At 38.2% G+C, this 25,595-nt stretch overlaps 1 protein-coding gene across 1 annotated transcript; it reads left to right on the top strand.

Annotated features, from left to right (window-relative positions):
- Positions 1-4,753: 4,753 nt before the first annotated feature.
- LOC308248368 (uncharacterized protein) lies at positions 4,754-25,033 on the top strand (the record flags this gene model as incomplete). Its single annotated transcript, XM_080668326.1, has 2 exons — positions 4,754-5,676; positions 24,091-25,033. The coding sequence occupies 2 exons, from the start codon at positions 4,754-4,756 to the stop codon at positions 25,031-25,033; spliced, it is 1,866 nt and encodes a 621-aa protein (XP_080524452.1).
- Positions 25,034-25,595: the final 562 nt, after the last annotated feature.

Below are 25,595 nucleotides of genomic sequence, written 5' to 3'. Positions count from 1 at the left end.
GCCCCATTTTAAGCACCTATTGTTAATCAGATGGAGACTAAAGGTATGTTGAGGCTGAGGGAAAAGAATTCCAATGGGCATATTTTACTAGTCAATGTCCACTTCCTTGGAATCTACAACAGCTGGGAAGGGAAAGTTAAATCTCTAAACTGCCATTTGTAAAAATAAAAAAATAGACAGAAAGGAGAGATTTCAGAGAGCTGAAAAAAGGGTCCTGCACAATCCCTAGCTGGTCAGTCATACCTATTCAAATGCAAACAATGTAATATAAAGTTAAATATGGAAAGAACTCTTCACGCCATCCCTCCAATCTCACTTCAGAAGGAAGCCACACACACCAAAACAAACACAAATATAAAGATTTTTTTTTTACCAAAATAAGATTATTCTATATGCACTGTTCTGCAACTTGCTTTTATCACTTAAACAAACAGTTCTGTAATGGAGATAACATAGCTTAGCAATGAGTAGCTTCCACTCTTCGCATCAGACTGTCTGAATTAAAACCACAGCTCTACCACCTCCACACTGTGGGATCTGGTGAGTTACTCAACTTTGCTAAATTCTATTACTTTATCTGTACAACAGGGATAATGATAGTGTCAATATCAGAGGATTTGGAGGAAATAAAATTATAAAAGATACACCAAGTGCTTAGTTCAATGTGTGGCATATATTGAGTACTAATATATGATGGCTAATGTTAGCCATTATTTCTTTAGAGACTGCATGATATTGACTAATAAGAATGCACTACAAATTGTTTAATAATTCACCTATCTTGATATTTAGATTGCTTCCTCTGTGGGTTATTTTGCGTATTTGTACTGTTTGGTGTTATAAACAAAGTTATAATAAAAATGTGTACACATCTCTGTGCTACACATATGTGACTATTTTAAAAGGATAGATTTATTCAAGAGGAATTATTGGATATAGATTTTCAATTCTGATAAAAACTACCAAAAGGTCTATCCTGATTGCACTCTCATTACCAACGTATATGAGGGTATTTTTCCCTTTAAATATTGTTCAAAAACTGTACTGATAACCTGATGGGTGAAAATTGTATTTCAGTCTAATTTATGTTTTCTGATTGCCAGTGGGTTAAACATCTCATGTTTTCTTTGGTAAACGTGTTGCAGATATTTTCTTTGAGTCAATAGTTTATATTTCAGCTTTATGCAATTTTCACATTTTTAGTACACTATTTTGTCTTTATTGCCACTATATTTTATTTCTTGCTTGGAATGGCATCCCCATACTGAGACCATTAAAATATGCTCCTTCATTTTTTGCTAAAACTTACTTTGGAATTTTACTTTTAGATTGTTCATTCATATGAGTTTTATTTTTATGTGTGGGTTAGATAGAAATTTAGCCGTATTTTCCAAAGATTCAGCCAAGTATCATAAATATCACTTATTTAATACTCTATCTTTCCTACATTGCTATGAAATAAATCTTAATTACATACTAAGTTCCACAGAATTTAAGATCTGTATATATGTATAAATACAGATATACAGAATTAATTTATGTTGGTCCATTAATTTGCTTTTCTCTGTATGTTTTTCTTACTGTTTTTCATTATTTGTGTGTTTTGATTTTTAGATTAGAAAAGTTTTCAAATTAGAATAATCTTGTCTTTATTTAGCCATTTACCCCTTTAGATAAATTTAGAATGACCTAAAGCCGTGGTCGGCAAACTGCGGCTCGCGAGCCACATGTGGCTCTTTGGCCCCTTGAGTGTGGCTCTTCCACAAAATACCACGGCCTGGGCGAGTCTATTTCGAAGAAGTGGCGTTAGAGGAAGTTTAAGTTTAAAAGATTTGGCTCTCAAAAGAAATTTCAATCGTTGTACTGTTGATATTTGGCTCTGTTGACAAATGAGTTTGCCGACCACTGACCTAAAGTGACAGTAAAAATTCCCTTGGGGTTAATTAGAAGAGTGAATGTGTGTGGGAGGAGGTAGAGAGCGAATAGGGGGGATGAATGGTGACAGAAGGAGACTTGACTTGGGGTGGTGAACACACAATACAATATACAAATGATGTATTATAGAACTGTACACCTGAAACCTATATAATTTTATTAACCAATGTCAGTCACTCTAATAAGTTCAATTTTTAAAAATTACCTTGGGGTATCACTGTTTTACATTGCTTAAATGTATATATGAAGAAGAAATGATGTGCAAGATACTATCATTCAAATTAGGTAGTAACTTTTAAAATATGGTATTGTTTTACCAAAGCTGCATAAATCGGTATAATCTTGTAACGCCTAGGATATAGCAAGTTTTTTGTTTGATTTACATTGTAATAAATTCTGAGTTCTTATGAATGGAAATAAAGCTTAAGATGAAGATGCTCAACAGGTTGTGAAGGATTAATCTAAAATATTCTGACCTACCAAAATAATCAACACATTAAAAATTCCCTTTGGGTGTTATTATAGGTACACTGAATTTTATAATTTAAGAAAAATTGAGTTTTCTCCAGCTTTACTGAGATATAATTGACACATAACATTGCTATAAATTAAAGTGTACAGATGATTTGATACAGTTATATATTGCAAAATGATTACCACAGTAGGGTTAGTTAATACCTTTATCACCTTACATAATTACTATTTCTTTTATGTGATGAGAACATTTAAGATCTACACTCTTAAGTAGAAATTGTGGTTACCAGGGGCTGGGGAGGGTGGGTGGAGGAAATGGGGAAATGTTGTTTTGAGGTACAAACTTCTAAGCAGTAGATAAATTAATCTTCAATATCTAATGCACAGCACAGTGACTATAGACAATACTGTACTATAAACATCAAAGTTGATAAAAGACTAGATATTGTTTCCACCACAAAAAATGATAATTTTGTGACTTGTAGCATGATATATGTGTTAGCTAATGCTATGCTGGTAATCATACAGCAATATATAAATGTATCTAATCAACATATTCGACCCCTTTAAATTTACACAACATTATATATCAATTATATTAATTATGTCTCAATAAAAATAAATAAATATCTATTCTCTTAGCAAATTTCAGGTATATAATAAAGTAATTTTTTTAATTCAAATGTACAACCTTGACTTTATTGGGGATTTTATTTTTGTCCCTTTTATTTAATTTATTAGGGTGACACTGGTTAAAATTATACAGGTTACAGGTGCACAATTCTACAATACATCATTTGTGCACTGTGTAATACAATAGTGTTAACTTTATTCACCATACTCTACAGTAGATTCCCAGAACTTAATCATCTTATAGCTGGAAAACTGTACCTTTTGTATAACATTTCTCCATTTCACTCACCTCCCAGTCCCTGGCAACCACCATTCTACAACCTATTTCTGTGAGTTTGTCTTTTTTAGATTCATCCATGAGAAAGAAGGAAATCCTGCCATTTGTAACAATGTGGATAGATTTCAAGAACATGATGCTAAGTCAAATAAGTCAGAAAGAAAAAGACAATTTCTATGTGATAATACTTATATGTGTAATCTATAAGTTGACATTCTTTAATATTGAATCTTTTTTAGGAACAGAATATCTCCATTTATTCAGATCATAACTTTGTATTCTGTTATAGTTTCTTCAGATAGACATTTTACATTTCTTTTTATTTTCCCTTTTAGATTTATTCCTAAGTATTTCTTAGACTTTGTTAGCATTATCAATTGAAACTGTTTCTCCATGCATTTTCCTAATGTAAGAAAAGTATTAATATTTGTGTATTTATCTTGTACCTGGACATTTTAGTGAAATCTTCATATGTTTAAAGTCTTCAGATATGCATTAGCACTTTTCCAGATATACAAGTCACTTAAAAATGACAGTTTTACCTAATCTCATGTTTATGCCTCCTATTTCTTTAATTTTGCCTCTTAATTGGCTTTGGCTACCATCTGAGCAATGCAGTTCAATAATGGTAACAGAGGCCATCCTGACTTGTCCTTTCCATGATATTGGTGGGAATCAGACTTTTATATTCACAGTTTTATATTCTGGTATTTTGAATGTTTAGAATAAGGACTTTATAGTTTTTAATCAGAAAAAAATAACGTATTTAAATAATCTCTATAACATAGGCTATTCCTGGTAACACTGCTATTTTGAGTGGCATCCTTGAACAAAAACTTATAATTTAAGTGGCCAGATTATATTAGCCAAACAGGAATATTTAAATATATATTAAGAAGATTTTGCTCTTAAGATTTAAATATTTTCATCTGATTTCTCTGGATACCAAGAAGCACTGATTAAATCTGATGCTCACTTTTGTCCTATCCCAACTACTGTGACCTCTGGAACTATCAGAAGAGGATCCTAATAAGATGACTTCATTAACCCCTTCTTTGAAAGCATCATGATTAAAGGTGGGACCCATCAGCCTCTTCCCATGGGATTAAAAAAAAAGTGGCTAGAAGTTGGTCAGGAAACAACCTAAGAAGAATCTTTAAAAAGAAAATTGGAGAAAAACTCAGACAAATTAGGCTACATAGAAGGTCCTAAGAGCACATGAGAAAAGTTTAGTTTCTCATTTAGGAAGCAACTTGAAATTTTCAAACATTTCCCTTGTGATATTTTACTCCCTATTTCTCTACAGTTTCTTGAAGTAAATGATCTCTAAAATCCTAACAAATAGCAGTGGGCTTTTTTCATAGGCTAGAGGTTAGGGAAGACGCTCCTATCTCTTCCACTGCTTCTCCAACCCTGTCCAAGAAGGCAAGAGACATGGACATAAAGAATGGCAGCAGCAGCACCTCAGGATTTATCCTGCTGGGCTTATCTTCCAACCCTCAACTGCAGAAACCCCTCTTTGCCATCTTCTTCAACATGTACCTGGTCACTGTGGTGGGAAACGTACTCATCATACTGGTCATCTACTCCAACTCCCGGCTCCATACACCTATGTACTTTTTTCTCAGCAATCTATCCTTTATGGATATCTGCTTCACAACAGTTGTTGTGCCCAAGATGCTGGTAGATTTACTATCAGAGACAAAGTCTATCTCCTATGTGGGCTGCCTGGTCCAGATGTACTTTTTCATGGCATTTGGGAACACTGACAGCTACCTGCTGGCCTCTATGGCCATAGACCGGCTGACAGCCATCTGCAACCCCTTCCATTATGATGTGGTTATGAACCTACGGCGCTGCTTCCTCATGCTGCTGGGTTCTTGCACCATCTCCCATGTGCACTCCCTGCTCCGTGTGCTGCTCATGTCCCGCCTGTCTTTCTGTGCCTCTCACACCATTAAGCACTTTTTTTGTGATACCCAGCCTGTGCTGAAGCTATCCTGTTCTGACACTTCCTCCAGCCAGATTGTTGTCATGACCGAGACACTGGCAGTCATTGTGACCCCCTTCTTGTGCATTCTCTTTTCCTACCTGCAAATCATCATCACTGTACTCAGAATCCCCTCTGTAGCTGGGAAGTGGAAGGCCTTCTCTACCTGTGGCTCCCACCTCACTGTAGTAATCTTATTCTATGGGAGTGTCATCTATGTCTACTTTAGGCCCCTGTCCATGTACTCAGTGGTGAAGGACCGGGTAGCCACAGTTATGTATACCGTAGTGACACCCATGCTGAACCCTTTTATCTACAGCCTTAGGAACAAAGATATGAAGAACAGTTTGAGGAAATTAAGGGACAGAATTCACTCATAGAAAGAGCAATACAATGAAATTTCATCATGGGGAGGTAACCTAAAAGATGATAGGTTATCCTTCTTCCTAACTATTTTTCACATGGCACCCATAGAGGTTCATGGCAGGTGATGTTGAATAGCAGTAAGAGCATTGACCTGGAAGCTAGAACATTTGGTGTCTATCAATGAACTTGACCAAATATTTAATCCCAAAGTAGGTACTGCTAGGAATCCAAATTTTAGGAAAACAGTTTCTTCAACCCAGCTGGTAGAATAAAGCTTTATCCAAATATGTCTTCTATAAATTTGACATCAGCTAGTCCTCAAGGAATTATAAAATTCAATTCATTTTTAGAATATGAAATTACATGGAGTTGGTCAGGAATTGGCAAAGGCTCTTTGAGGAATAACCTAAGATTGTCTTTAAAGCTGGGTTGAATTTTGACAGATGGGAGAGTTCATTAGACGAGGAAATGAGCAGAGTATTTAAAACAGTGAGAATCATCCAAGCAGGTAGAGGCAATAAACACATGGGATGTGTTTCATATACAGTAAAAAGCCCTGTGAAGCTTGTTCAATTTGAGAGCAGGGAGTATAACACTAGAAAGATAAAAGAATTTACAAAAAAGATGTACATCTTACCAACACCAACATATTATCACAGTGTGAATTCTCAATATTCATTTCCTTTTCCCTTCCTTAGTAATTCTTTTTTCCACATGGCCAGAATCCCCACTGGAGTTCCCTTTATAGCTTGAGATAGTGATGTAAATCAATCAGGATAAGCTAGGTTATGCTGTGGGAACAAACAACCTCAAAAATCTTTGGAAATTAAAACCGAAGGTCTATTTCTTATTCACACTGCAAGTCCACTGTAAAAACAAAACAAAAAAAGTATATGTGTATTGCCTATTTTATACACTCATATAAAAAAAGTATATGTGTGTTGCCTATTTTATACACTCAGGGATCAAACTTGATGGAGCAGTGATCATTATAAGCATTAATCATCACTGTCGGAAGCTGAGAAAGACTCTTGAAGATTTATTCTGACAAATAAATACTTAGGTTCAGAAGTGACTCACACCACTTCTGACCACAACTCATTATCCACAACCAATCTCATGACACCACCCAACAAAATGGAGCCCAAGGCACAATCCAACAATGTATTTGTAAAATGGAGAGCCCAAAGTATTCAGTGATCAACATTAATGACCATTACACAATCCTAACAACTCACAAATACATAAAAGTGTAAATTTGTTGCTTAATCAATCCTTCCCTGATTATGTTATTGCCAATAACAATAGCAAAGTAAGATATATATACTTCCTGGAATTCTTTTGCCTCAATTGGTTCATCAAGTTTTTACAACCAGCTGTGGCTTTGTTGCTCAGCAGTTAGAATGTCACCCCCCTCCCCCGCAACTCCTTCCACACACACACACACACACACCAAAAGGTCACCAGTTTGATTCCTGGTCATGGGCATGTACCTGAGTTGCAGGTTCAATACTAGGCCTGGTCAGGGTGCATGTGGGAGGCAACCAATCAATGTGTCTCTCTCACATTAATGTTTCTCCTCTCTCTCTCTTTCTCCCCCACCCCCGTGTGTGTGTGTGTGTGTGTGTGTGTGTGTGTGCGCGCGCGCACGCGAGCGTGTGTGTCCTCTCCTCTCTCTCCCTTCCTTCCTCCTTTCCATTCTCTCTAAAAATCAATGGAAAAATATCCTCAGATGAGAATTAACAAAACCAAACTAAAAAACGTTTTTACGCCGAAACCGGTTTGGCTCAGTGGATAGAGCGTCGGCCTGCGGACTGAAGGGTCCCTGGTTCGATTCCGGTCAAGGGCATGTACCTTGGTGGCAGGCACATCCCCAGTGGGGGGAGTGCAGGAGGCAGATGATCGATGTTTCTCTCTCATCGATGTTTCTAGCTCTCTATCCCTCTCCCTTCCTCTCTGTAAAATATCAATAAAATATATTTTTAAAAAAATAAATAAAAAAAATAAAAAACGTTTTTACAACTAGCAGATTTTATGAGCTTGTGGATAGCAGGACCTAAAGTTGAATACAAGTTCTTTTGCCCTAACAATATAACAGGAAGTTTATAGTGGCCTAATGAAACCCAGGGATACCTAGGGCCCAAAATCAAGGTCCCTGCCATTGCTATCATTATGTTCTCTTCTAATTGTCATGAAGCAACCAGAAATTCAGGCAACAAACTTAATTTGCAATAATCTTCATATCTGTCCAGGCACACCTGGCTTCTACCACTAACTCTTACCAATCATTTGGCTTAGGGATGCTGGCCTAGAAGATCTGTACCCTTTCCAGTTCCTCTATTTACATGCCCTAGTTTTCTCATGCTCAATCAAGTACAATACACCACTTTAGAATATGAAGAATTCCTGGCATATATCAAATGAATAAATTCATTAATTATAGCTTCTAGTAATTTATAAAGTCCTTTGGTCCCAGGAAACATATTGTTTCATTTCTATCCTCACTCTGCCATCAGCAACTGACTTCTTTGTCTCAGCAACATACAGGTCACTAAGAAATGAAGATCTTTTATGTGTAAGCCTACACATATTCCAAAAAGTTCACACTAAAGCAAATTCCAGATAATAAGACCATGCAATAACATGTCAGGTGAAAGAATTACCAATCTGGCCCCCAGGTTAGTGTTAACCTTCTTGGTCTGAGCTATGGTGTCTATCAGAGTATGAGGCAATGCCCAAAGACATTCTGTCACCCTTCAGAAGGCGAACTAATGTGGACAGGTACTATCTGAGGATTTTAATAAAAGTTTTTCTATCCAAACTAGGTGTACTGAAGTTAACTTGGGAAAATTCTAATAAGTATTTGGTAGGCACAAAATAAATTCCAAATAGCATTTTAACAGAAATAGATAAAGAAATCCTAAAATTCATATGGAACTAAAAAGCACTCAACATAGCAAAAACAATGTTAATAATAAAGAACAAAACTGGAGGCCTCACATTTCATGATTTCAAATATATTCAAAGCTACCAAATCAAAATAGTATTGTACTGGCATAGAGATCAATAGAACAAAAGAAAGTCCAGAAATAAACCCAATATACATGAACAGCTAATTTTCAACAAAGGCATCAAGAATACACAATGAGAGAGAGAAAAATGGCGCCGGAATAGACAGACGTGTTCTGAGCCTTGTCCCGGAGCAGAAAGAAAGAACAGCTGAGGGTCGCATGAGGAGTGTTTGTTGGCAAGTTAAGGGACAGCTAAACTCCAGGAGAAGGTGGGGGACTGCTAGACGGGGTTCCCCTGACCGGGCAGCCCCCACTGCGGCTGGGTCCCCTCCCAGAGCTACGGGCTCAGACACGGAGACTGCGCCATCTTGAAAGGGAAAGTGGAGCTTATCGGAAGCCTGAAAATCCACAACTGTGGCACCCACCGAACAGCTATGAGCCCCAGAACACCGGTCCCCAATTGGCGCAAACAGGTGAATTCAGAGGAGCTCTACACTCCACCACGGAAAGGTCAGATTTCGCCTGGGATAAGGTGAGGTCTCTGGTCCCAGCGGGAGAGAGAAACATGCGTTTTGCAGGAGCTGGAGGACCAGGGAAGTCTGTGCCTAGAAAAATCCGTGAATGTGGAAGGGGGTCCTCAGAGCTGCTAACAGAAGGGATCTCTAAAAAGCAACCCATTTTGATCTAACGTGAGGGGGCAGCCTAAGAATTTCAAAGGTGTGCCGGCTGCTTAGACTTGCGCGCAGACCCATTATTCGCACACTTGGGCTTTTTCCTCTTCAAATCCTTGCTTCTGATTACTAAGCCCAATACATAGGATCACCCAGTTGGGGTCACCCTGGGAGACTGCAGGGACTGTCTTTCTGGAACCTGGGGATCGGAGCAGCGAGTGACCATCGGAGAGACAGCTGTGAGGCAGCCCACTTCCACAAACCAGTATTGAGTGCCACAGGGAAAGAAGGATGTAAATACAGCCTAGGGAGGCCAAATAGATCTGGAAGTCAATCCTGAAACACTGCCACCCAGGGGCTGAATCACAAATTGACTCTTGTGTAATCACAAATAAAGGAATATGAGAAATTAAGACACAGCGCCTGCTTAAAAATCAGGACTGGCTTACAACACTGAGGAGCAGTGGAACGCAGGGAACTGAAATACTGTCCAGACTGAGAAACAGGCATGCCAAATAGAACAATAGAGGAAGTGAATGACCTTCACTACTGCACATTTTATTTTATTTTTTTCATTTTTTGCATCTTTTACTCAAGAAATTTTTTTTCTTTTTTCCTCACTTCATTTTACCTTTTTAATTATTACATTTTTATTTTCAATCAGTGTCATTACTACTACTATTTTACCTTTTTTTTAAGTATCATTTTATTTTCTCTTTATTTTATTTGGAATTAGTGTTCTACATTCTTTTTTCATCTTTCCTTTACCATCATTTTACTCTATCTCAACTCTACCTTTATGCCATCACTCTCTTCCTAACCTTTCCTTTTTTGGTGTCCTGTTTATCTTACCCCTTTCCTGCTTTAGATTTTCCCTATTCTTTCTGTTTACCCCCTGATAAAATTTCACCCTACTTATATATCTAATCTACAATCCCCTGTTCCAAGTCCATACACACCTCTCTCTTCACTGTCTTAACTATCTAAAAAATTGTCTTTCTCTCTGTCCTTTTGTTGTTGTTTGCTTCAATGTTGATTATATCAAATTTTATGCTTTTTTGTGAGATTGTTTTGCTTATTCTTTTGTTTGTTGGTTTGTTTGCTTTGTTTTTATTTGTTTTTTGCTTCTGTTTTCCCTTGCCTCACTTGGTATTAGTTGGTGTTGTAGTTTGTATTAATCCCCAGGTACTTGTTGCTGGCATTTGCTGGAATTATTGGAGTTTTATCCCCACATATATAGTTTGTTCCCCTTTCTCTCTTAGTCTCTTACTTGTCTCTCTTACTTTTTTTTCCTTTTCCCAATTTCATTTTGACACTCCTTTTTGTTCTTTTTCTTTTTTTCTTTTTCCTCTTCTTCTTTCTCTCCTATCCCCTAATTTGCCTTTCTCTGGTGGTCACCTTTATTGGAGGTTATTAATATCATGAATAAATATCTGTTCAGTGCCTTGTGTGTTGTACCTTATTGGGTTGTATTTTGTGCCTTTAAATCAACGAAGGAGAGAGAGAACTACATAACTAGACATCCGAAGAAGAGAGACCATGGGGAGACAAAGACACAGCCCACATATGAAAGAAAAGCAGGCATCACCAGAAAAGGAAGTAAATGAAATGGAGGCAAGCAACCGTCCAGAGAAAGAATTCAAAGAAATGGTCATAAGGTGGCTGAAAAGAATGGAAGACAAATTCGACAATATGAGTAAGAACCAAGAGGAAATGAAGAAGAACCAAGAAGAAATTAAAAAATGACATCGCTGCTGTAAAGAACTCAATAGAAAGCATCAAGAGTAGACTAGAAGAAGCAGAGGACCACATCAGTGAGCAAGAAGACAAGATGGGGAAAAAATACCCAAGTAGAGCACCTTCTAGAAAAAAAAATTAAAAAGCAGGAGGAGAGCCTAAGGGAACTTTGGGACAACACGAAACAAAACATCATCCGCATAATAGGGGTTACAGAAGGAAAGGAAACTGAGCAAGGAATAGAAAACCTGCTTGAAGAAATAATGACAGAAAACTTCCCTGATATAAGGAAGAAAAAACCCACACAAATCCAAGAAGCTCACAGAGTACCAAGCAAAATGAACCCCAAAAGACCAACGCCAAGGCACATTATAATTAAACTGGCAAACACCAACGACAAAGGAAGAATCTTAAAAGCAGCAAGAGAGAGACAGAAAGTTACATACAAAGGAACCCCCATCAGACTAGCAACTGATTTCTCAACAGAAACTCATCAGGCCAGAAGGAAATGGAATGAAATATACAAAGTCATGCAAAGGAAGTGTCCGAATCCAAGAATACTGTACCCAGCAAGGCTTTCAATCAAAATTGAAGGTGAAATCAGGAGCTTCACAAACAAAAAAGGACTAAGGGAATTTATTACCACCAAACCAGCAATGCAAGAAATGCTAAAGGGTCTGCAGTAAAAAAAAAAAGGAAGAGGAAGCGAAGAAGGAACACAGGGGTAATGAATAAAAAATGGCAACAAGTAAGTACCTATCAATAATAACTTCAACATTAAAAAGATTAAATGCCCCAATCAAAAGACATAGGGTAATGGATTGGATAAGAAAACAAGACCCATATATCTGCTGTCTACAAGAAACCCACCTCAGAAAAAAAGATGCACACAGACTGAGGGTGAAGGGATGAAAAAAGGTTTTCAAGGTAAATGGAAATGAAAAAAAAAAAAAGCTGGGATAGCAATACTTATATCTGATAAATTAGATCTCAAAGTGAAGGACATAACAAGAGATAAGGAAGGCCACTTCATAATACTAAAGGGAGCAATCCAACAAGAAGAAATAACTCTGGTAAACATATATGCACCCAATACAGGAGCACCCAAATACATAAAAAATCTCCTGGAGGATATCAAGGGAGAGATTGGCAGCAATACAATCATAGTAGGAGACTTTAATACCCCACTATCACCATTGGACAAATCCTCTAAACAAAAAATCAGCAAAGAAACACCAATCCTAAATGACTCACTAGACCAGATGGAATTAATTGACATCTTCAGAACATTTCACCCCAAAGCCATAGAATATACATTCTTCTCAAGTGCACATGGATCATTTTCAAAGATAGACCATATGTTGGGACATAGGCAAAGTCTCTTCAAATTCAAGAAGACAGAAATCATATCAAGCATCTTCTCAGACCACAGTGGCATAAAACTGGAAATCAACTACAATAACAACAATCCAAAGAAATCAAACACATGGAGACTAAACAGCATGCTATTAAACAATGACTGGGTTACCAGAGAGATCAAGGAAGAAATAAAAAACATCATTGCAACAAATGACAATGAAAAAACAACAATCCAAAATCTATGAGACACAGCGAAAGCAGTCTTGAGAGGGAAGTTCATAGCTCTACAAGCATACTTCAAAAAACAAGAAACAATGGTAATAAATTACCTACCCCTACAACTCAAAGAGTTAGAAAGAGAGCAACAAGAAAAGCCCAGTGTAAGCAGAAGGAAGGAAATAATAAAGATCAGATGCAGAGATAAACGACATAGAGACCAAAGAAACAATACAAAAGATCAACAAAAAAAAGAGCTGGTTCTTTGAAAGGATAAACAAGATTGATGAACCTCTAGCCAGGCTCACCAAGAAGCAAAGAGAGAGGACCCAAATAAACAAAATTAGAAATGAAAGAGGTAAAATAACAGATCCCGCCGAAATATAAAGGATTGTTAAAAAATACTACGAACAACTCTATTCCAACAAACTGGACAACCTGGAGGAAATGGACATATTCCTAGAAAAATATAACCTTCCAAAACTCAATCAGGAAGAATCTAAACAGCTCAATATGCCAGTAACTATGGAAGAAATTGAATCAGTCATCAAAAAGCTTCCAGCAAACAAAAGCCCAGGGCCAGATGGCTTCACAGGAGAGTTTTACCAAACATTCAAGAAGAACTAAAACCTATCCTCCTCAGATTATTCCAAACAATTCAGGAGGAAGGAACACTTCCAAGCTCCTTCTATGAAGCCAGCATCACTCTAATACCAAAACCAGATAAAGACAACACAATGAAAGAGAATTACAGGCCAATATCCCTCATGAACGTAGATGCCAAAATCCTCAACAAAATTCTAGCAAATCGGATCCAGCAGTACATCAGAAAGATCATACACCATGACCAAGTAGGATTTATCCCAGGAATGCAAGGATGGGACAATATCCACAAATCAATTAACGTGATACATCACATAAACAAATTGAGAGATAAAAATCACATAGTCATATCAATTGAGGCACAAAAAGCATTTGACAAAATCCAACACCCTTTCTTAATAAAAACTCTCAACAAGGTGGGATAGAAGGATCATACCTCAACATAATAAAAGCTATATATGATAAACCAACAGTTAACATCATACTCAATGGGCAAAAACTAAAACCATTTCCCCTAAGAACAGGAACAAGACAGGGATGCCCACTCGCACCACTTCTGTTTGACATAGTAATGGGATTATTAGCCATTGCAATTAGACAAGAAGAAGAAATAAAAGGCATCCAAATTGGGAAAGAAGAAGTAAAGCTGTCCTTATTTGCAGATGACATGATATTGTACATAAAAAACCCAAAAGACTCCATCAATAAACTAACAGACTTAATAAATGAATTCGGCAATATAGCACAATACAAAATTAATGCCAAGAAACCTATGGCATTTCTATACACCAATAGTGAACTTACAGAAAGAGAGACTAAAAAAGCAATCCCATTTACCATCGCACCAAAAAAATTAAGATACCTAGGAATAAACTTAACCAAGGAGGTAAAAGATCTATACGCGGAAAACTATAGGACACTGAAAAAAGAGATAGAGGAAGATGTAAACAAATGGAAGAACATACCATGTTCATGGATTGGGAGAATCAACATCATTAAAATGTCCATAATACCCAAAGTAATCTATAGATTCAATGCACTCCCCATTAAAATACCAATGGCATATTTCACAGACCTAGAAAGAACTCTCCAAAAATTCATCTGGAATAAAAAAAGACCCCGAATAGCCACAGCAGTCCTGAGAAAGAATGAAGTAGGAGGGATCTCAATACCAGATTTCAAGCTGTATTACAAAGCCACTCTTCTCAAAACAGCCTGTTACTGGCACAAGAACAGACATATAGACCAATGGAATAGAATAGAGAATCGAGATATTGACCCAAACCGCTATGCGCAATTAATATTTGACAAAGGAGGCATGAACATACAATGGAGTCAAGACAGTCTCTTCAATAAATGGTGCTGGGAAAATTGGACAGATACATGCAAAAAAATGAAACTAGATCACCAACTTATACCATACACAAAAATAAATTCAAAATGGATACAGAACTTAAACATAAGACGGAAAACCATAAAAATACTAGAGGAATCCACAGGCAGCAAAATCTCAGACATATGCGAAAGAACTTATTCACTGATACTGCCCCTAGAGCAGGGGTGGGCAAACTTTTTGACTCGAGGGCCACAATGGGTTCTTAAACTGGACCGGAGGGCCGGAACAAAAGCATGGATGGAGTGTTTGTGTGAACTAATATAAATTCAAAGTAAAGGAGCGGAGGGGAGAGCAAGAGAACCCTCCACTCTTTCGGCTCCGTGGGCCAGATAGAACAGCCGAACGGGCCGGATCCGGCCCACGGGCTGTAGTTTGCCCACGGCTGCCCTAGAGCAATGGAAGCCAAAGAGAAAATAAACAAATGGGACTACATCAAAATAAAAAGCTTTTGCACAGCAAAAGAAACCATCAACAAAACAACAAGAAACTCCACTGTATGGGAGAACATATTTGCAAATGTTATCACTGATAAAGGTTTAATCTCCAACATCTACAGGCAGCTTATACAACTTAATAAAAGGAAGATAAATGATCCAATAAAAAAAATGGGCAAGGGACCTAAATAGAATCTTTTCGAAAGAAGACAGAAGGAAGGCCAAGAGACACATGAAAACATGCTCAAAGTCACTAATTATCTGAGAGATGCAAATCAAAACGACAATGCGATACCATCTCACACCTGTCAGAATGGCTATCATCAACAAATCAACAAATGACACATGTTGGCGAGGATGCAGAGAAAAAGGAACCCTCGTGCACTGCTCGTGAGAATGCAGACTAGTGCAGCCACTGTGGAGAACAGTATGGAGTTTCCTCAAAAAACTGAAAATGGAACTCCCATTTGACCCAGTAATCCCACTCCTAGGAATATATCCTAAGAAACTAGAAACACCAATCAGAAAGGATATGTGCACCCCTATGTTCATAGCAGGACAATTTGCAATAGCTAAGATTTGGAAACAGCCTAGGTGCCCGTCAGCAGATGACTGGATCAGAAAACTATGGTACATCTACACAATGGAATACTATGCTGCCATAAAAAAGAAGGAATTCTTACCATTTGTAGCAACCTGGATGGAATTGGAGAACATTATGCTAAGTGAAATAAGCCAGTCAATGAAAGAAAAATACCACATGATCTCACTCATTTGTGGATAATAAAAAACATTATAAACTGATGAACAAAAAGACAAATACAGAGGCAGTAAAGCATCAAACAGACTATCAAACTACAGCGGGAAGGTTAGGGAGAGGTGGGGGAAATAAGAGATCAACCGAAGGACTTATATGCATGCATATAAGAATAACCAATGGCCGAAACCGGTTTGGCTCAGTGGATAGAGCGTCGGCCTGCGGACTGAAGGGTCCCGGGTTCGATTCCGGTCAAGGGCATGTACCTGGGTTGCGGGCAAATCCCCAGTGGGGGTTGTGCAGGAGGCAGCTGATCGATGTTTCTCTCTCATCGATGTTTCTGGCTCTCTGTCCCTCTCCCTTCCTCTCTGTAAAAAATATCAATAAAATATATTTAAAAAAAAAAAAAAAGAATAGCCAATGGATGCAAAACATTGGGGGGTGAGGGCATGTATGGGAGTGGGGTGGGGAGGAATGGTAACATATGTACACATATAATACCTTAATTTAAGAAATAAATAAATTTAATTTAATTTAATTTAAATAAATAAATAAATAAATAAATAAATAAATAAATAAATAAAAGGGTCATAGCTTAGGCTGCTGGTTCCTACCCACCAAAACAGTCCTTGAGACACTAAGGTAAACAAAATAATCTAGGAGAAACCCATGAACGAAAGGAAGACAGTTATGAGCTGGAATAGAATGTGGGGCAGAAAGCTAGGTTGAGAATTGGTCTAGGGAAGAGGTCTATTGCTGCTCTGCGAGAGGATGTTGTGGGGAGAATTAATTCAAAGACTCTGACTCTGAGGAATATTGGGTGGGGAAAGGAACCATGGTTGTCTTGTGGCACAATTATGAAAAGTGGCCCTGATGGCTTCTTATCCTTACTCCTCCTAAGGGGCCAGAGGACATCAAGACCCTGCTGGCTTATTATAAAAGGACTGGAAGTGAATGTGGGTCCTCTTAAATACTAAAAGGCTACCCTGCTACCAGAATATGTCCTGGGTCTGTAAAGCCAATAAGGTAGCAACGATGGGGTATTCCCCAAATCCTAGTGAGATAGATTGAGACTGCCTGGAAGAGAAAGCTTACCACCATGAACTGGGTAGAGAAGACCATCCCCCTTAAAGTATGTCCTATAACAACTCAAAAAACAACAATACATGGTAAGAAACTGAAACAGAGGTCCAAAATTTGACCTGATTGAAAATTCCAAATTTATTAAAGATTTTATGTAATTAGCAGATGAAAAGGTGTGCTAACTGGCTCTCCTTATATTTCCTGCTATTTGCTAAGCTCCCAAGTCTGGATCCAGTTGCATTTGGAGACAGGGGAGAGAGAGACACCAGAAAGGAAAGAATCTGGGCCTCACTTTTATAATTCTGGCTCAGAATTACCTTTCACTTCTGCCAAGATGTGCCAATTAGCTTGCGTATCTCGTGATCCTCAAATGAATATTGAATCCCCTCAGATTCTTAAGTAATAACAGGATCCATTAGACTTATGGAAATGGTGTGCAATGTCCGCCCACCCCAACATTCCCAGGATCATCTCCAATCTTTTCTCTGCTCTACAGGGTATTCGTGACATGAAAAATAGCGCATGCTGCTGCTGCAGTCATTAGTGCATGTGTCTCCCCAAATGGAAAACTTGAGAAGAGGGCATCAATTATTGAGGAAAACTGGTATGATACAATGGATATATCACTTTGCTGAGCACCCCAATGACAGGAGGCACTAGCCAGTCCTGACTATCACTAACACTTAGACCTGGCAGTTATTCCCCTGGGACACCAGAAAATTCTAAGTCTTCCCTATTCCCTTTACTTAGTCAAGCTCTTTGGAGGGCTGCTACTTTTTAATCCTTCAACTGAATATCTCCAATCAAGAATGGAATATAAGGGTCAGCACTATTGGCCAAACCCCAGGCAGTCATTTTGGCATTGGAAGATGCTCCAGGAAATGGATGGCCCCATTACACATCTTCAGCAATTAGCCATTGTGATTTGGTCCAGCCAATGACAACAATTTCTCATTGTTGGTTGCCCTCTTTGAGGTAAAGAACTTGAGAATTACTTGCTGTCAAATATCTGACAGAAAGGGAAGTTTGCCTACAAAAGAACAGTAGTCATATTCACATCAGAGTTCTTTTTTTTGTTAGTTTTTTTAATATTGATTTCAGATAGGAAGGGAGAGGGATAGAGAGATAGAAACATCAATGATGAGAGAGAATCATTGACTGGTTGTCTCCTGCACGCCCCACACTGGGGATCGAGCCCACAACCTGGGCATGTGCCCTGACCAGGAATCGAATCGTGACCTCCTGGTTCATAGGTCGACACTCAACCACTGACCTATGCTGGCCGGGTGGGCACATCAAACTTCTTAATAGCTACACTGAATGTAAAAAGACACTGAAATTTGTTAATGCATAAGAGGGATACAACTTTGAACCCATAACTTTTATCCAGCAAGTTGCCATTCAAATACAGACATATTACAAATATTCTTAGATATATAAAGACTCAAAAGGTTTGCCACACAAAGAGACTCATGGAAGAAACACTTAAATAAAAAGATAAACATTTTTAGGAAATAATATAAGATATATGGAAATGGAAAATGGTCAAATATCTTGATAAAATTTTTGGTTTTTTAAATACTTAAACTAAAAAAAAAAATGAGTATATCCATTAAATCAGAATTAAAATTCCTACAAATCATTATCAAAAGACAATCAACCTGCCATGGCCAGTTTTTCTCAATGGTTAGAGTGTTTGCCCACAGACCAAAGGGTCTTGGATTTGATTCCTGGTCAAGGGCACATACTTTGGTTGTGGATTTGATCCCCCGCCCCAGTTGAGGTGTTTACAGGAGGCAACCAACCAAAGTGTCGCTCTCATGTCAATGTTTCTCTCTCTCTCTCTCTCTCTCTCTCTCTCTCTCTCTCTCTCTCTCTCTCTCTCTCCCTGTGCCTTTCTCCCCCCCTTCCATTCTGTCTGAAAATCAATGGTAAAAATATCCTCAGGTGTGGATTTAAAAAAATAAAATAAATAAAGACAGCCCAGCTAGTGTGGCTCAGTGGTTGAGTGTCAACCTATGAACCGGGAGGTCATGGTTTGATTCCCAGTCAGGGCACATGCCCAGGTTATGCGCTCAATCCCCAGTAGGGGGTGGGCAGGAGGCAGCCAATCAATGATTCTCTCTCATCATCAATGTTTCTATCTCTCTCTCTCCCTCTCCCTTCCTCTCTGAAATCAACGAAAATATATTTTTAAAAGAATAAAAATGGATAGACTCTCTATAAAGAATGTGTAGGAATGACCAACAGGTACATGAAAATGTGCTCAACATCATTAGGAATTGGGAAGTGTTCATTAAAACCACAAAATAACACTCCATATGCTCTAGAATGACAAAAAATATTTTTTAACTCTAAGATTTCTATTGTGAGAGAATATTTGGTTTTCTCGTTTATTTACTTGAGAAAACCAAAGTCCAGAGAGGATAAGCAAACCTCATAAAGTCACAGAGCAATCATTTAGAGTATGAGGATTGGGACTGGGCATGAACCAAGCTTTTCCCACAATGGATACTTTAGAGACTGGTATTCCCAGATGTCTCTGAAACTTCCCTCAGAGACATCTGGGGACTGTGCTAGAAGCTGCATGTTTTCCTGGGATCCTAGTCAGGCTGGCTGACTCAGGATCTAGGGTGCCCTTCTCTCATTTCTTCTTCTGTAGAGTAGATGAGGCTTCCATATGCCAGGGGTCCCTTCTGCCTTAAACATAGGGGAAGATGCTATCTTTCCATTTGGTCATCAAATATGACTTCTTCAGTCTTGACAAGTGAGAACTGAGAACAGAATAATCAAACATCTACCTTGACATGAAGAAATAAGCAGCTCTTCTTGGCCCAACTCAGGACTGACAGTAAGTCATTGGCCAGATGTCAAGAGAAGCAGAATGGTCCATTGTAAATTATTTCAGGAATCCTGTTTTTGGTAACAGGTGTAGTGTTGAACTTGGACAGATTGCAGCAGTTCTTTGAGGTCTGTTTACTCGTTCATAAAATAAGACAACTGTATTAGATGGCTTAATGTCCTTTAAGTTCCTAAAGGGTGGGGTGGTTAGGTAGCTTTGATCCAAAGGACTATTGTCCCAGATTATTAATTTAACCCTTTGTTCCCTGAAACACCATTTCCTAAACTCCATATACCCCTAAGAGGGGCTTGACATGTGAATGGAGCATATCAGATCATGTTGGCTGTTTTCAAATATATAAAAGCAAGAGAAATAGTGAACATTTCTCAGCATTGGGAAAGGGGCACATGAAGATATGCTCACATTAAATCTGAATTCCAAGCATTAATTTCTTGTGCATCTTTTTAAATTAAAACAAAACAATATTTAGTTCAAATGTAAGATATAAACAAACCATGAATTCAGTACTTGTGAAAATACACAATTGATTACTAATTCAACAACCACAATACATTTTTTAAAATATGTCTTTATTTATTTCAGAGAGAGGATGGGAGAAGGATAGAGAGATAGAAACATCAAACTGAGAGAGAATAATTGATCAGCTGCCCCTTGCACGCCCCCTACTGGGAATAGAGACCGAAACCTGGGCATGTGCCCTGACAGGGAATCAAACAGTGATCAGGAGATCAGGAGAACGCTCATGGGTCAACATTCAACCACTGAGCCACACCAGCTGGGGCATTTTTTCATTTTCACAAATAATTTTGAACACCTTGTACCAGAACATATGCTAAGCAACCGAAGATCTTCTTTAAGACTCATCTGTTTTATTAACTATCTCTGTAAGTAAAAGGCAATGCTGGTAGCTAAACAATAGCACCATACAGTTTCACTGTAGCTTAAAATGTCATTTTACTGTCTACCCATCCATTGATTTATTCAATAGAAAATTACCAAGTACATACTAAGAAGAAACAAGATGAATAAAAATGAGTCCCTGGCACTGAGGACCACACAGTCTAATGGAGATAAGTAATTATAAGGCAGTATATCAAGTGTTCTACCAGAGACCCATATACAGGACTGGGAAGCACAGAAGATAAAGCAATGAACTCCTACATCTCCAGGTGTTAACACCTGCCTGAGCTCTTGCCAGGTGGAGAAGAGGAGGAGACATTCAGGGAGGTAGAATAGCTAAGTAGCAAAGGCATGCAGGAAAAACATGATGAGTTGTTTGAGGACTGTGAATGATTCATGGACAAGAACGTGGAGTGGCATGGCATGCGGGGGAAGTGTCATTGGACAGACAGATGGGGAAGGAATAGGGAAGGGCTGATTATGTCATGATAAGAAATAGCATCGACATTTTGTGAGGCAATAGGGAACCTCACAACAGCCTATGACACAGACTCAGTTATCCCTCTTCACAGAGAGGGAAACAATGGTTAAGAAAAGCTAAATGAATTACTCAATGCATATTAGTAGGTTGGATATAGAAGGTGAATTAAAATTTTTCTCCGTTACTCTATGCGACCTAAATATTCTCCTAGGAAGCACATAAATGAGTCTAAGGCAGAGGTTTTAAGGATATAGATACCGTGACAGTTCCATTTTGAGGGGGAGCACAGGAAATGCTCCCCATGTGATTATGACACACTCCTCCAGCTTAGACCCTTGGCCAGGGTGTTAGACCATTTGTCATAATAATCAAGTTGAACCCTAAAGACATATTGTTTTCCCAAAAGTTAATTGTTTTACATTTTATTAGTTTATATGCCCTGAGTATCAGAAGAAACAGATTAATTCATTTTGTACATTTTCATTTGGAATCAGTGTAACTTTATAATGAGTGATATGCTTTTAGTGAATAATGAGATTCCTGAAGGTTAAGTTACCCTTGAGCAAGAAAAGTAAAAACTGGAATAAATGTTCACTTATTTCCAATTTTCACTATAAAGGTGATACAGTTGGATGCATATAAAAAGAATATATCACTGTATTTCCTGTTATTTACTAAGCTCCTAAGTCTATAGATCCAGTTGCATTTGGGGACAGAGGAGAGAGAGACACTAGAAAGGAAAGAGTCTGGGCCTCTCATGTAAAAATCATGATTTGAGGCCTTAAGCTTTACAAGTATAGAAACTGGATCTTATCCAAACATTGGACAGAAGTGGACTGATTTACATCAATTCACACTCACATAAGATTGATGCATAAGCCAATATTACAAAATATCCTCATTTGCCATGAACTGGAACTGCCCAATTGAATGAATATTTCAATTCTCTAAGGTGATGGATATGTTAATTAACTTGATTGTGGTTATCATTTCACAATGTATCTGTAATTATACACTAAACATATTAAAACATCACATTGTACCCCTTAAATATTTGGAGTTTTTATTTGTCAGCTATAGCTCGATAAAGTTGGAATGAATGAATTTGCTAATGGTGCATTTTCTCCTCATTGAACACTAGAGGCCCGATGCACAAAATTTGTGCAAGAGTAGGTCCTTGCAGTCCCACCCCCTGCCCACTGGTCATTCTGGAAGGTCGTTCCAGAAGGTTGTTCCACCATCTGGTCTAATTAGCATATTAGCTCTTTATTATATAGGATATGCAGGAAGCTGAGCTAGAGTTAGCATGTGGTTTGGTGAACACTGAAAAGCAGCATAGCAGATCAGAGAACTTAGGCTTTTGATTCAAACAATTTAACTTCAATTCCTAAATGTTGGCTTTTTGCAAGTTTCTTAACCCCTTGGAATGCAAATGTATTCTTAATAACTTAATTCTCAGTTTCTTAATAAAAATAATCACAGCATCTCTGCACAGAGTTATCACTTAAGAGAATCTAGTGGCCAGCACATGGCTAGTGCTTAGCAAGTGTTATTATTATTACTCTGACTTTTTCATTAACTCAGAGCAATTGATATAGACTGGTTAAACCTAAAATCCAATATTTAGTTATGGGATTCCTGATGTATCCACAATATGGTTGCTATGGAAAATAAAGATATCTGAGTCTCAGATCAAAACATCCTCTCTCTGAATGGGGCTGGAAACAAACAGGTAGTTTGGGGGATGAACTAAGGATTTGACACCTTTATATAGCTTTGCAATATATCAATCTAGTATCTAAATATAAGAAAGCCCTGTGAGAGCAAAGGAGTCAGAAGCAGGAATATACTGTCTATTCGATTTTTAAATACAGATGAAGAGGTTCAAAGTGGGTGGAAAAGCCAGATGAGTGAGATCATCAATGTTGTCAGAGAAAAAAGCACAATGATTCCCAGCCTTGTCAGAGGAAATGGGCAATATTTTATGCACTTCCTACAGCCTTTTCTTTGGAAAAGGTGGGATATTTGAAAGGGCCTGCATGGACTGGGCTATGAATGACAAATTCCTGCTCCCTCACTTGTTCTTTCCTTCACACAGGGTCAGAAGCATTTGATTCTTGTTCTCCTACTCACTTGTCAGAGCTGCCTTTCAGAGAGTACACGCTAGTCAATTTGACAGAGCTCCCCCAATCTCCAAGGCTTCTGGATGGTCACTTGGATTAATTCAATGAATCAATCACATCCTTCATACTTTTAAAAGAATTTTTTCATTACAAAGATAATACATTCTGGTAAAACTGAGTAATGCAGAAGGTGGCACCCACAACCTTCTGACACATACTCACTTCTCAGAAGAAAATACTATTGACCTCTACATGGTGTTTATTTCAGTGTCCTTACTCATATGCCAACATTTATGTTTTAATTTTACAAAAATGAAATTATGAATATACATGCTATTCTGAAATGTCACCTTTTTAAAAAGTATTTAAAATAAATTATACGGTTATTTTACTTATAATTATATATGATCAATTATTTTAATTATAATTAAGCAAAATGTTATTTATTTAATGACATAATTATTCAGGGAAGTTATAATTATTCAGTGTGCTGATAGGATGGGTGCCATCCAGAGCACCTTCCATACTCCCTGCCATGTTTCATGGGGACAGCTGAAATCGTTTGAAGGAGCCTTGGATATCTAGTCAAGTGCTGACACCAATCTATAACTTTACAAATCATCTGATCCAAATGGTCTTTCCTAATGTGCATAGTTATAAATTCAAGCTCTCCCAAACAGAATTGTCTAAAACACAGAACTTTTGTAAAGGCTCAAAAATTTTTAACAAAGCTATATTTTACCTTTTGCTACTTATACTTAATACAATTTATTTCATACAGAATTCCAGACATGGAAAGAAGAAACCAGACCAGCATCTATGAGTTTCTTCTCATGGGCCTCTCTGAGCAGCCAGAGCAGCAGCCTCTCCTGTTTGGGCTCTTCCTGGGCATGTACCTGGTCACTGTGCTGGGCAACCTACTCATCATCCTGGCCATCAGTTCTGACGTGCACCTCCACACCCCCATGTACATCTTCCTGGCCAACCTGTCCTTCTCTGACATTGGTTTCATCTCTACAATAATTCCCAAAATGCTAGGTAATATTGGCTCAGGGAATAAGCTGATTTCTTATGGTGAGTGCCTTACACAACTCTATTTCTTTGGCCTTTTTGCAGATCTAGACAACTTTCTCCTGGCTGTAATGGCATTTGATCGCTATGTGGCCATCAGCCACCCCCTCCATTATGCCATGACCATGAACTCCCAATGCTGTGTCCTTTTGGTGGCTGGGTCATGGGTGGTCACTATCTTCCATGCCCTAGTGCATACCCTTCTAGTGACCAGGCTTTCTTTCTGTGGCCCCAATATCATCCCCCATTTCTTCTGTGATCTGGTCCCCCTCCTGAAGCTAGCTTGCTCCAGTACTTACGTCAATAGCCTGATGCTCATCTTTGTAGCAGGAATATTGTTAATTGGACCCTTTGTCTGCATCCTTACATCTTATTTTTACATTGCATTGGCTATTCTAAGAATTGATTCCCCAAAGGGTAAGCAAAAGGCCTTTTCCAACTGCACCTCCCATCTGTCTATGGTCTCTCTGTTTTATAGTACAGCTATTGGGGTCTATTTATGTCCTCCATCGTCCACCTCAGGTGGAAAGAACAGAGTCTTCTCAGTGATGTACACAGTGGTCACCCCCATGCTGAACCCTTTCATCTACAGCCTGAGAAACAGGGATATGAAGGGGGCTCTAGGAAAGCTACTCAGAAGAAAAACACTCTAACACTCTTTTCAGAACCTTAGGGTCCTGACTCCAAGACTCAGAACTGAGCGTCGAAAATTGGCCTCTGGAAAGCCCAACAACTGTAACTTCTCTAAAACTGAGACTCCTGTTGTTCTCCTGTTTATATTTCACAGTGCAGACTGACATCTGAGGACAGGGAGAGGATCTGTGATAGCCAATCTCCAACCATCTTTGTGAAGTGCCCATGCTTTGAGTAGTGTACTACACACTTTCACAACAGTTCTTATTTTTACTGGATGACTAAGAAAAGCCCACCGGTGGGGGCTTATATACATATAAAATGAAAATAAAAGTGCAAATTTTTTGTTTAGCTCACGTTATAAAGGAACTATAGAAGATATATATCTCTAGCTCAAGAATATAAGATTCATTATGTCTGGTAGAACGAAATACAAAGGAAATGACCAGATACTTTACACTTAAACGGGCAGTATTCTAGAGAAGAATAAGAATGAAGCTTTAAGTCCTGGGTGCCAGTGTTGGCTTTGCCATCAATGAACTGTGTGACTGCTAGATAATCACTTAATGTCTCTGAGACTTG

This window comes from Plecotus auritus, assembly GCF_963455305.1.
Source record: "Plecotus auritus genome assembly, chromosome: 5".
In the NCBI taxonomy this organism is placed as follows: Eukaryota; Metazoa; Chordata; class Mammalia; order Chiroptera; family Vespertilionidae; genus Plecotus; species Plecotus auritus.
The sequence above is the reverse complement of the archived record's forward strand: the minus strand, read 5'-3'. Positions and strand labels throughout refer to the sequence as shown.